General features: G+C 41.1%; 1 protein-coding gene across 7 annotated transcripts in view; it reads right to left on the reverse strand.

Moving 5' to 3' along the window:
- BTRC (beta-transducin repeat containing E3 ubiquitin protein ligase) overlaps positions 1-14,049 on the reverse strand; it is a 174,004-nt gene that overhangs the window by 147,583 nt on the left and 12,372 nt on the right. The window contains exon 2 of one of the 7 annotated variants that reach the window (XM_070432463.1): positions 6,264-6,299. The exons of the other annotated variants lie outside the window; for them this stretch is intronic. Coding sequence (XP_070288564.1) covers positions 6,264-6,299 — 36 coding nt within the window. The remainder of the gene's footprint in view (positions 1-6,263; positions 6,300-14,049) is intronic. 7 annotated transcript variants of the gene reach the window in all.

A 14,049-nucleotide genomic window follows, 5' to 3' on the forward strand; every position in this document is an offset into this window, starting at 1 on the left:
ATTTTTACATATTAATATAACAAGGCACATTTTAATTTTAGTCACAGCTGAGATAATTTAATAAATTTTGTGGCTACAATGAACTGAAAAATATGACTTATTTAACCAAACCTGGGGATCAAAAGAAAACTTAAGGTGTTTTAAAACACAAACATTTTCTTAAGTTCATTTTTTTAGAGAGAAAAATTCATTAGTATTCCAAATTCTCAAATAACAATTTTAAAATTTATATTTTTGCCACTTTTTTAAAGGACTGTTAAGAAGACAGGGTCTGCAATAAGGAACTCAAAGACAATGATAATGAAAATAAAACAGCTGGAGCAAAAGGGTGGTTACACTACTTAGAGGAAGGGTTGAGAGAGGGGGAACAGCAGCACAGAGGGTGTTGAAAGAAAAGGAGAGAGACTAGGACTATTGTGATTCAAAACCTAGGCCCTTACATCAAAATTAAACCAACAAACTGGGCTAAAATTGTATACAAAAGCCCCAACTCTCACCAACCCTGCTCTCTCTTTTCCTTAGTTTGTTGTATTGGTAGGGGACACCTCAGGAAAATCCCAAATTTGCATTGACTTCTACATTAGCTGAAGCTGGTAGGTCCTAGGCAACATGAGGCAATTTTATTACAGTACAATAATGTGAATTTAGGTACTAATGCTGTAGGAATCATGCAATTCTCAAACCTGATTTCTATGAGGCACTCTGACAGAACTGGAGTATTTGTGCATGTGTAGCCTAGCATTTTTGGTAACAGTTATGACTCATCCAGAATACCCCTTGAAAGAGAGCCTCTGACTTCATCTAAGGGGCAGTCAGCTGTCAGGCAACATGCATTCAGATGTGCTACTGCTGTAAACCTACTGAAACTCACTGGGAAATTGCTATTCCTGCCCTCATCTAACATGTCTAGCCATATATTCCATAGGGACTTGCAAGCTACTGGGACAAGCCCTTACCACTCTTACCAAGAGTGTTATACCCTGGTCCAAAGTGGTAAGAATTTTAACCCTTAATCTCTCTGGGTGAGGACCTTACTTCTTTCTCCTCTCTGCTCCTAAGGTAAGAGATAGTTTGCTTTGTTTTGTTTGTTTTTTTAATTATTTTTTTAATTGATCTAGAGAGAGAGGCAGGGAGAGGGATAGAGAGATAGAAACGTTGGTGAGAGAGATATATCGATGAGCTGCCTCCTGCACACCCCCCACTGAGGATCAAGCCTGCAACCCAGGGATATGCCCTGACAGGGAAAGGAACCAGGAACCTCTTGGTTCATGGCTTGATGCTCAACCACTGAACCACACTGGCTGGGCAGTTTGCTCATTTTTAAAAGGAAGGAATCAGCCTGGCTAGTGTGGCTCAGCGGTCATAATTCAATTCCCGATTCCCGGTCAGGGCACATGCCTGGGTTGCAGGTTTGATCCGCAGTAGGGGGCATGCAGGAGGCAGCCAATGAGAGCTTCTCTCTCATTGATGTTTCTCTCTCTCTCCCTCTCCCTTCATCTCTAAAATAAATAAAAAATATATTTTAAAAAAACAAGATCTCACTCTTTCCTACAGCTTTATGTAATTAATTGGGGCTGTTAATCCAAATTCATCAATCCCCAAGCCTTGGAAAAAAACAATTAGTCAACTCCTACTCTGGCCAAAATTTGGTGACTAATTCCTACCTCATAAATATTTTTTAAAAATACATCGACAAAACTTATTATTGGGAACTAAATTATAGCTCTGCTGACTGGCAAGTAATTTGCAAAAACAGACCAGTTTAGCTGCATGAAGTAAATATCCACCTGCCCATACTAGCACTAATCAAGGCGTGAAATTGAGCTTTTTATTCAGAAGGAAATAACTGCTTCAAGGCTGTGATTTAGTCTGGAAAGCAAGTATTAAGGTCATCCTTTTCTCTCTGATGTTTATAGTATTTCTAATGGGGGAAGCAAGGCAGGAGGAGGGCTAACTGGGCAAATTCTGTAGAAGCAAAAATATCTCTATGACATAACAAATGTGCCACTTGCTTAACTACTTACACAGATTGAACAGAACCAAGTTGCTGGGATGTATGCAGAGATCACTTAAGTAGTGAAAGCCCAAACTGACCACTGTGAACATCCAATTTGGTCAAAAATAAGGGATCTCCATTTCATTAAGTGAAGTAAAGAAAATTCAACAAATATAAATGCCGTAAGTTTTAAAATAGCCTATAGCTATTTTCATTACAACAGTCAATTTTGGATTAGCCAGGTTAATGAGATCGTATTCAGTCATTTAGCCAATTCCCAAATTATTACATTTATCAAAATCAACTAATACAAATATCAACTTATTCCACTCTACTATATCCACACTACTCGTATCTACCAGAGAAAGCAAACAAATAGAAAAGGGCCCAAATAACATAAGCAAGATATTGCCTTAAAAGACTTCGAGAAGCCACAGTAGTTCTCAAGCTGTGGTCCTAGAACCAGCAGCATCACCTGGCAACTAGTCAGAATGCACATTTTCAGGCCTTACCCAGGCTTACTGAATGGTAAACACAGACACCCCCCCCCCCACACACACACACCCTGGACTTCTGACACAGTGTTTACTACTCCAAACCCTTACATCCTAAATTCAATTCTTTAGGCAGCTCTAACAATATTTTCCACTAAAGATAAAAATTATAAAGCATATAACTTGTAAATTAGAATGTAAAAAAAAGCCATTTTAATTAGTCTAAGCTCAAAATCAAAAAGAAAAGAAAAATAATAAAATCTACACCATGTCTTCCCCAAATCAGAAATAGTCACCATTTCGATGGAGAAAGAAAAAATGATTTAGAACTGCCTAAAAATAAATGGGCAGATTTTAAAACTATTACAGAAGAATCATCACCAAAACATGCCAAAAACTAGTGGGACAAACAATGTGGGAAACAAGATATTTACAGTTCCCACGTTTCACTCCACTGCACACTTATTAATTATAAATATACCTTTACAATGGAGAAATCTGGTGAACACAACCTTAATAAAACGATCAAACAGTATCACCAATAAAGGAACAAATTGACATGATATATCTTCTGATATAATGCTCTGAGAAAGAAACCATAACATATATTCCTGCCAAATTTTTTTAACCTGAATTTAATCATGGAGAAACAATCATACAAATCCAAATGAGAGAGGTTCGGTAAAACTAGCCTAGACTCTTCAAAAATGTCAATTTCATAAATAAAAAGACTAGGATACTGGTGTAAATTAAAGGAGACTAAAGAGATCTAAATATATATATAACATGTAATTGGGTTGTGCATTTTTTTAAAAAGCTGTAAAGGATATTACTGTGACAATTGGGGAAATTTAAATATGGACTACATATTAAATAAAAATATTATCACTGTTAAATTTCCTGAGTGGGATCTTGCACTGTGATTATAAAAGACAATGCTTTTGTTCTTAGGAAATCCATGCTGAAGCAGAGGTGAAATATCATGATGCCTGCAACTCTCAAATGATATAGAAAGAAAAGTACAACTATAGAGAAAAAAATCAAATGTGGACAAATGTTAACATCTGGCCGATCCAGGGGAGCAGTATATGACTAACCATTATGCTTTTCTCACAATTTTTCTGTAGATCTGAAAAAAGATGGATATTATCCATATCCCTCTTCAAAAGTAACTTAACCTCTCTGTGCTTCCGTTTCCACATTTGGAAATCAGAGTTAATAATATACCTAATAAGGTGAGAGGACCAAATGAGTTCATATATACGGAGTGCCTAGACTCCTACCTGGTACATACTGAGTTATGTGTTTGCTGCTCTTACTATTGTTGTTTTATCATTACGACTAGTTCCACCACCCAAGGTCAGAGAGATTAAAAAAAAAAAAAGCTTTGATGTTTACAGTCCTATATAATTTCCAAAATATTTTCACTATTTATAATTTCACTTCATCCTCACAAACTCTTTAAAGTAGGAAGAGGATTATTAACTCCACTTTCCAGATGAGAAAAATTAGACTCTGAGCAGTTAAGCAAACTTAACCAATGCTTTGTGACTTTTAGAAAGCAGTGTAAGTGCTTGTTTTCACAATAGCACAATGTGAAATTTACATTCCAATCTAAATAATTACAAGGTATTTCAAAGAAAACACACTAAGGAAACAGGTAGAACTCCTGTATTGTCATTTGTAGACAAAAGAAGTTATCACTAGTCTGTTCAGCAAAACAGATGTCACTTTGCAGAGCTTTGGTATTTTTCTTAAATAGCCTTGAAAACAAGGATCAGAAAATATGAACTCTTATAAAAAGGGATTTATTGTATTTTTATAGCTTATTACATACCTTGTAACAATCATTTTGCTAAATGTGAATGTCAGTTTTATTTTCGGTCCTTTTTTTCCTGGCTATTTACAAGCTTTGTAAGAACCGTTCCTTAATTAAGTCTAAACATAGTTTTATATAAATGGATTCCTGGAAATAAAACGTTCAGACTTAAGAAATGATTGTTACAGAGACTGTAACAGGCCGTAAAAAAAGAATGCCACTTTAAACAAAGATTTCTCATTTTAATTAAAAAGATAATCATCAGAACATTCTTATACTTAACAGAACCATTTAAAGAAGCTTCTTTGGGGGGGAAAACATATAGTATCTTTCTTATACAGGCTTCCATGTACAACTTACATTTAAAGAAGCATGATTTGATAAGGCAGGATTCTTTTTAATTCATTTGACTAACTTTTAAACTGTCCATTTTTAATTCATATAATATAAAATTTGTAAAGTTCAACAGAATCCAAAGGAAAATGATGTAGATTTTATAAGCTGTCATTACAATTAATTGCAATTTGAAAAACAGATGCACCAATGTTCTTCTACTTAAGTCACCTTTTCTAAATTACACTGAACACTAAATCTGAGTCATCACTTGACAGTCTATTTCTATAGCAATATATTACTAGACATTGTCTCAATTCCCAGCAAAACAAGTTGTAATTGGGAGGCTATTTTCTAACTGAAAATTTGATAACAAAAAAAGTACTGGCATGCCTAACAACAAAGATTCAATAACTATAAACCTCTACAGCCATTAAAACTAAGAAAATTACATTCCAGCTTCATAAAAAGGAAGTAACATACCAATGATCAGGATTACGTGTTCAAAGTGTAAAAAAAAACAAACACAACTCTTCCATATGAACTCAAGCTACTAACCAACGAAAATAAACAGTAAACATTTATTTAGCAATCATCTGGTTTGCTTCTTATAATACAGACTGCTGCTTGGGATAATTTATGAAGGAGGGAGAAGTAGAAGGGGGCCAAACAAATATATTACTCAAAGAATGCCCTCCTTTCCTTATCTAAATTCTTTCTCTGAATAAGCAAGTTATTCAAAATCATACCACTGAACTATGCTACCAGGTACAGGCAATCAGTAAATAGCTGATCATGATCATTATGATCATGAGTGTTTCTCACTTAATTTGCTTTATTTTTAAAAATTATAGGATAACCAGATATTTTTCTTTTCCATTTGCTTATCTTCTCAGTTTATTAAAAGCCACAAGTGTTCTACATAAGAGCAAAAGCCACCAGGAAAAAAAAAATACTCTTAAGTCACTCTTCATTCTCAATGTCACAGGGTTTACTTGAAACTTTGTAGATAGGTTTCAGAGTACCTCACACTTCATTGAAAACCCATGAACATTCATTAGTACAAACTCTTTTTTAATATATTCACAAAGTCTTTCATAGAATGTTAAATTTTAGATATATCATTCTGATGGCCATTCTTCTGATGATTACTTTTTGTTTGATTTCAACAGATAAAATCATCAAGAACTGAGGCATGCACTAGGGCAGTGGTCGGCAAACTGCGGTTCATGAGGCACATGTGGCTCTTTGGCCCCTTGAGTGTGGCTCTTCCACAAAATACCGACTTCTGTGCATGGGCCACGAAGTTTCAATCGCACTGTACAAGCGCGCCTGCACGTGGTATTTTGTGGAAGAGCCATACTCAAGGGGCCACAGAGCCGCATGTGGCTCGCCAGCTGCAGTTTGCCGACCACTGCACTAGGGAAATGCAGATTAAAACTGTAATAAAGTAATACCTTATACCTATTAGGATGGCTAAAATAAAAAATACTGACAATCCCAAGTGCTAGCAAAGATGCAAAGCAGCTAAAACTCTCATACACCGCTTGTGGGAATGCAAAATGGTACAGCCACTCTGAAAAAGTTTGGCAATTTCTTATAAAGTTAAACATAAACTTACCATATGACCCAGCAATTCCCCTCCTGGGTATTTACCCTAGAGAAATGAAAATTTATGTTCATACAAAACCTATACACAAGTATTTACAGCAGCACTATTTATAATCACCAAAAACTAGAAACAACCCAAATGGATAAACAATATGTGATACAATCCATACAACAGAATACAACTAAGGAATAAAAAAGAGTAGACTATTGATACATTCAACAACTTGGATGAAAACTATCTTAAAGGTATTATGCTGGCCCGGCCAGTGTTGCTCAGTGGTTGAGCATTGACCTATGAACCAGGAGGTCACGGTTCGATTCCTGGTCAGGGCACATCACAGGTTGCAGGCTTGGTCCCCAATGGAGGGAGTGCAGGAGGCCCCTAATAGATAACTCTCTCTCATTATTGATGTTTCTCTCTCTCCCTCCCCCTTTCTCTCCGAAATAAAAATATTTTTTTAAAAGGTATTATGCTGAGTCAAATCAGTCAGTAGCAAAAGATTATATATTGTATGATTCCATTTATATGACATTCTCAAAAAGATAAAGCTAAAGGGAGGGTGAATAGATCACAGTTCTTAGGAATTAGGGATGGGAGGATAGTACAAGGGAGTTTAGGGAAGTGGGGGCGGGGGGAGCAGGGAGTGAGTGATGAAACTATTCTATATCCTGACTGAGGCAGTGGTTACATGAATCTATATAGTAGGTGTACCGGATAATAATGCAGATTTTTTTCAATAGATAGAGTTACACATATGTTGATATATATGCGATTTGATATGTATGCTATTTTGTTGTATTGCTCCTTCAGATTACCACTTGTTCCGATCGATGGCACACATTTTCTGAGCAGCACTTTAAAACGTACGAAGAAGTGGAAAATTGGGTCTCTGAATGGTCTGCCTCAAAACAAGAGAAGTTCTATTGGGACGGTATCCACAAATTACCTGAAAGATGGGGGAAATGTGTAGCTAGCGATGGACATTACTTTGAATAAAGCACTTTTTAAAAATATTTTCATTGATTTTTTACAGAGAGGAAGGGAGAGGGATAGAGAGTTAGAAACATGGATGAGAGAGAAACATCAATCAGCTGTCTCCTGCACACCCCCTACTGGGGATGTGCCCTCAACCAAGGTACATGCCCTTGACTGGAATCGAACCTGGGACCCTTCAATCGCAGGCTGACGCTCTATCCACTGAGCCAAACTGGTTAGGGCTGAATAAAGTACTTTTGATGTTTCTCTTGAAATTATAGTGGTTTTTTTTTGTATTACCAAACCCATATTATTAACCAGTTAATAGTTAATCTGTATTATTAACCGGTTAATAGCTAATCCACATTATTAACCAGTTAACAATTAATCCGCATTACTAACCATAATAATGCAGATTTTGTAATCAAAGAAAACACGATACTTTCAAGAGAAACATCAAAAGTGCTTTATTCAAAGTAATGTCCATCGCTAGCTACACATTTCCCCCATCTTTCAGGTAATTTGTGGATACCGTCCCAATAGAACTTCTCTTGTTTTGAGGCAGACCATCCAGAGACCCAATTTTCCACTTCGTATGTTTTGAAGTGCTGCTCAGAAAGTGCGTGTGCCATCGATTGGAACAAGTGGTAATCTGAAGGAGCAATACAACAAAATAGCATATATATCAAATCGCATATATATCAACCTATGTGTAACTCCATCTATTGAAAAAATCCGCATTATTAACCAGTACACCTAGTATACAGGGGTGGGCAAAAGTAGGTGTGGTTTTTTTAAATCCTCACCCAAGTATATTTCACTAATTTTTTTTTAGAGAGAGAGGAAGAGGGAAAGAGAGAAAATTCAATCAGCTGCCCCCCTTACTCGCCCCCCACTGACCAAGGGTCAAACCCGAAACCTAAATATGTGACCCAATGAGGAATCAACCCCCCACCCCCACCCCAGGAAATCTTTTTTGGTGTATGGAGCAACACTCAACCAACTAACCGCCGACTGGGCAAAAGCAGGTTTACAGACGCATTGTGCCATTCTTTTGAGTTAATAAAGCTATTGTCATCATCATAACCTGCATGTCTTTTTCCACACAAACAACCTACTTTTGGCCACCCCTGTACATATGTTAATATTCTAGACCTGTGGTCGGCAAACTGCGGCTCACGAGCCACATGCAGCTCTTTGGCCCCTTGAATGTGGCTCTTCCTAAGCCTTAGGACTACCCTAATTAAGTTAATAACAATGTACCTACCTATATAGTTTAAGTTTAAAAATTTTGGCTCTTAAAAGAAATTTCAATTGTTGTACTGTTGATATTTGGCTCTGTTGACTAATGAGTTTGCCGACCACTGTTCTAGACCTATACACTAAAAAAAATTAATTTTACTGGATATTAATTAAAAAAAAACAAAACTAAGACCAAAATCTTGCATATGGCAGGCATGAATCAATATATGTTTAAATAGTAAAATGAAATAGAGGTGGAATGCCTATTCAATAAACCTTAGGAGTCTGGATGAATTATTTTTTTAGAGTTTTGTTATACAAAACTCACCACCACATGTTTATGGCCTAGAAAACACCTTCAGTCCTAGCTGGTTTGGCTCAGTGGAAAAAGCATTGGCCTGCAGACTTAAGGGTCCCAGGTTCGATTCTGGTCAAGGGCACATGCCTGGGTTGCGGGCTTGAGCCCCAGTGGGGGCCGTGCAGGAGGCAGCGGATCAATGATGCTCTCTCATCATTGATGTTTCTATCTCTCTCTCCCTCTCCCTTCTTCTTTGAAATCAATAAAAAAAAGAAAGAAAGCACCTTTACATTTACCTTTTAATTACATCAAATTACATCTCCCTCTATTTTGAAGATGCTGTGGCTGATCAAAGGGAGAAAGATAAAAAGACTTGAGGTCAGAGAGAGCCTAGGGCTATATGTCTCTCCTTTGAGGTCAGCATGAGGTCCTTGCTCAAAAGAACAATTCTAGTCATGTAATTGTAGAAGAGACTAATCTTTCATCATAACTTTCCCTACCATTCAGTTTTGCCTGTTGCTTTAAGCAACACTTCCATGATTCCTAGAACTTCTTCCTTTATTTCTTGACATTATTTCTACTTAGAGATCTATAAAACAACTGCTGAGGTAATCTGTTGTCATTTACTTTTACATCTGTGACAGGGTCATAGAATCCTATATAATAAAAGGCTAAAATGCAAATCGACCAACGGCAGAACGACTGGTCGCTATGACAGGCACTGACCACCAGGGGGCAGACACTCAACGCAGGAGCTGCCCTCTGGTGGTCAGCACCGCTCAGCCAGACCCTCTCCCACCTCCGCAGCAGTCGGACATCCCCCAAGTCGTCCCAGACTGCGAGAGGGCGCAGGCTGGGCTGAGGGACACCCCCCCCCCCCCCCAGTCCACGAATGTCATGCACCAAGCCTCTAGTATTAACAATAAAATGCTAGAACTATCCACAACATTTTCATAGGACCAGGAAGGACAACCAGTTGTAATGTGATATAATTATAGAATACCTAGAATGGTCATATTTGGGGATGTTGCTATTTTTCTTCTACTAAATATACCTCTTATAAATGGCATATCTTGCTTATTTTTCTGCCCTTCCCGATAGTTCACCAATTTCTCTAGTTGCAAACACTTGGCCCCCAGAAGTAAATTCTTTTTAGAAACCAAATTATCACAAATCAACTGGAATTTGAAGAGATCCCAAGCCTCTGGCATAAGGTTTGTCACTCTGCCTTCACTCTTTTTCAGCATTATCCTATCTAATAATAGAGAAACATGGTAATTAACCGTACCTCTGCTACCCTTCCCATTGGCTAATCAGGGCGATACGCAAATTAACTGCCAACCAAGATGGCGTCCGGCAGCCAGACAGCTTGAAGCGAACAGGAGGCTTGCTTGCTTCAGTGACGGAGGAAGCCAATGTTCCCCGCCTGCCGCTGCCGGCCTCTGAGCTTGCAGTTTAAGAAACATTGTTACAAATATAGAAGCTAAACAAAACCCCAGAAACCTGCTTTCAGCCAGCCGGGCCTCAGAGCTGGAGTTGAAAGAGTGTTTCGATTACAGAACCCAAACAAACCAGATACCTGCTTTCAGCAGCCGAGGTCTCAGAGCTGGAGCCGAGCCTCAGAGAGAAAGCCGGCTCTCAGTTCCAGTGACAGCCATAGAAGGTAAATAAATCCAAGAATAAAAAAAAAAGAAAAAAAGGAGAGGTTTGGAGCTTCAGTCGCCCACCAGCCTGTAAATGGCCCTCAGCCCCTCACCCAGACTGGCCAGGCACCCCAGTGGGGACCCCCACCCTGAAGGGGGTGTGATCAGCTGGAAACAGCCATCATCCCCTCACCCAGGCTGGCCAGGCACCCCAGTGGGGACCCCCCACCCTGAAGGGGGTGTGACCAGCTGGAAACAGCCATCATCCCCTCATCCAGGCTGGCCAGGCACCCAAGTGGGACCCCCACCCTGATCCAGGACACCCTTCAGGGCAAACCAGCCAGCCCCTACCCATGCACCAGGCCTCTATCCTATACAGTAAAAGGGTAACATGCCTCCCAGCACCGGAATCAGCGGAGCCGCGAGGCCTCCCGAACCCGGGATCAGCAGAGCCACAAGGCTTCATGCCCCGGGATCAGCGGAGCCGCGAGGCCTCCCGGCACCGGGATCAGCGGAGCCGCGAGGCCTCCTGGCCCCTGAAGCAGCGTGACAGGGGGCAGAGCCCAAACCCAAACCCCCTGATCACCCTGCAGCTCTGTGTGTGACAGGGCCACAACCTCCCTATCCGCCCTGCTCTGTTCATGACAGGGGAAGGCGCCCCAACCCCCTGATCGGCCCTGCTCTGTGCATGATAGGGGGGAGCTCCCCAACCCCCTGATCAGCCCTGTTCTGTGTGTGACAGGGTGCGGCGCCCCAACCCCGCCCCCATGGGCTCTGCTCTGTGTGTGATGGGGTGGAGCCGCAACCTCCCCATCAGCCCTGCCCTGAGTGTGACGGGGGAAGTGCCCCAACCCCCTGATCCACCCTGCTCTGTGTGTGACAGGGGGCGGTGCCCCAACTCCCCTATCAGCCCTACTCTATGCGTGACGGGGGGAGCTCCCCAACCCCCTGATCGGCCCTGCTGTGTGTGTGCAGGGTACGGAGCCCCAACCCCCCTGATGGGCCCTGCTCTGTGCGTGACAGGGGGCAGCGCCCCAACCCCCTGATTGGCCCTGTTCTGTGCGTGACAGGGGGTGGTGCGGCAACCTCCCCATTGACCCTGCCTTGAGTGTGACAGGGGGCGACGCCCCAACCCCCCAAACTGGCCCTGCTCTGAGCCCGACCAGGGGCTGCACCTAGGGATTGGGCCTGCGCTCTGCCACCCGGGAGCGGGCCTAAGCCAGCACGTTGTTATCTCCCGAGGGATCCCAGACTGTGAGAGGGCACAAGTGAGGCTGAGGGACACACCCCCCCCTCCCCCAGCCAGTGCACAAATTTTTGTGCACGGGGCCTCTAGTTGAGATATAATTGACATTTTGCAAGTTGAAGGTGTACAACATGTTGATTTAATAAGTATATATTGCAAAATTATTAGCACCTGCCTTCACTTCTGATTCCAGTTAACTCAACTCCTTTTTACTATGTTCCCCATGTACAAGGTTCTAGCCACAATGTTTCCCCCACTCCCTCTGTGTTGGTACACTGGCCAGGACACAGTGGACTAGACATTTTGTCAAAGTGTGATCAGAGAAATAACTGCATCAGAAACACTGAGATGTTTGTTAAACATGCAGATTCTTGAAGCCTACCAAATTTAGTGGAGGAAGAGTTGCAGTTATGAGCACAAATTTGAAACATGAGCTTTGCCACCAGTTTTTAGTATTCAGTGGTGCTGTCTGCCTATCTGGATCTCCCCAGAATGTCTGCACACAGACTTCTAATCACTATCTCGCTCTAAAAGTATATCCTGCCCTTGCTAAACTTCCATAGTAGTACAAATCTGTTTGGGCTGCCAGTAGACACTGTTCCATCTGCCTGGCTAATTTTCCTCTCAGCTCCTAGACACATCCAAGCACTTGGCCTACCCCAGTGATGGCGAACCTTTTGAGCTCGGTGTGTCAGCATTTTGAAAAACCCTAACTTAACTCTGGTGCCGTGTCACATATAGAAATTTTTTGATATTTGCAACCATAGTAAAACAAAGATTTATATTTTTGATATTTATTTTATATATTTAAATGCCATTTAACAAAGAAAAATCAACCAAAAAAATGAGTTCGCGTGTCACCTCTGACATGCGTGTCATAGGTTCGCCATCACTGGCCTACCCAGTTAACATGTAAAGGCTCTGTAGGTTTGTGCCCCCTGATCTTTATAAAACAGTGTCCCTAGTACAATAGACAGTGATTATGAAATTACTCAAAAACCAAATGTAATGTTTAGATGAATCCTGAACTTTCTATCACATAGGAATTTGAGTAGAGCTGGTCAGAGAACTTCAGTTTAGCATACTCTCTATGTGAATAAATTTTTTAACCTCTTATTATGGATACTTTTATATATAAGAAAAGTATGGGATGGTATAAAATGAATCATCACTCGGTTTTTTCTTTTTCCTTTTATTTAAAATTAGTCTTCTTATTAAAGTTAGGAACTATCCCAACGCCTTTACTCACCAAATACTCATTTTCCCATATGTACTCTATTGCAACCTTCCCTTTCACTGAATGGCCACATGCCTGACAACAGCCATATTCTAGTCTTCTCTTTTCTCTTTTTCTTCATTTCTCCTCTCCTACTTCAGGCAAACCTTATTCATTCTATCTCTATTTATATGAGACTAGAGGCCCAGTGCACAAAATTCATGCACTCGGGAAGGGGGAGGGTGTCCCTCAGCCTGGTCTGTGCCCTCTTGCAGTCCAGAAGCCCTCAGGGGATGTCCGACTGACAGCTTAGGTGGCTGAGCAGCGCTCCCCCTATGGGAGCACACTGACCAACAGGGGGCAGCTCCTGCATTGAGCGTCTGCCCCCTGGTGGTCAATGCACATCATAGCGACCGGTTGTTCTGCTGTTTAGTCAATTTGCATATTAGCCTTTTATTATATAGGCTATCTAGGGTACTCAGATTCACAGAAACAAAGTAGAATGAATGTTGGTCTAGGGCAGTGGTCGGCAAACTGCGGCTCAGCAAACTGCGGCTCGCGAGCCACATGAGGCTCTTTAGCCCCTGAGTGTGGTTCTTCCACAAAATACCGACTTCTGCTCATGGGCCACGAAGTTTCAATCGCACTGTACGTGCGTGCCCGCATGTGGTATTTTGTGGAAGAGCCACACTCAAGGGGCCAAAGAGCCGCATGTGGCTCACAAGCTTCAGTTTGCTGACCACTAGTCTAGGGAGAGAGAGGAAACTGGAGAGTTGTTTCGTAAGTACAGAGTATCAGTTTTGCAAGAAGAAAAACCTGTATTCAGTTTAGTTAAGGCTAAACAAAACAGGTGTCTAAAAGAGATGGAGTAGTAGAATCAGCAGTGATCTACTGAGGATGTCAGAGCCCTCTCCTAGGAGAATAAAGAGGATGTCCATACAGGACTATGGCAGCCTTGGTAGCCCTGCACAGGATGCTGGAATCCAAATGGAGTGAGGAAAGCAACTCAGTGCAGGGTATCAGAGCCTGAAGTGAGAAGGATGTTCAAATAGGGCAGCAGCATGATATGGGATTTTGGAGGCTGAGTAAGGTGACAAAGGCATCCACATGGTGGGTGTCAGAAACAGCAGCAACAGGAGAGATTGGTCACATACAGGGGGATTGATGAAGAAAAC

The sequence above is a fragment of the Myotis yumanensis genome, unplaced genomic scaffold, assembly GCF_028538775.1.
Source record: "Myotis yumanensis isolate MYYU_CA2020_CCGP unplaced genomic scaffold, mMyoYum1.0.hap1 SCAF_13, whole genome shotgun sequence".
Classification (NCBI taxonomy): Eukaryota; Metazoa; Chordata; class Mammalia; order Chiroptera; family Vespertilionidae; genus Myotis; species Myotis yumanensis.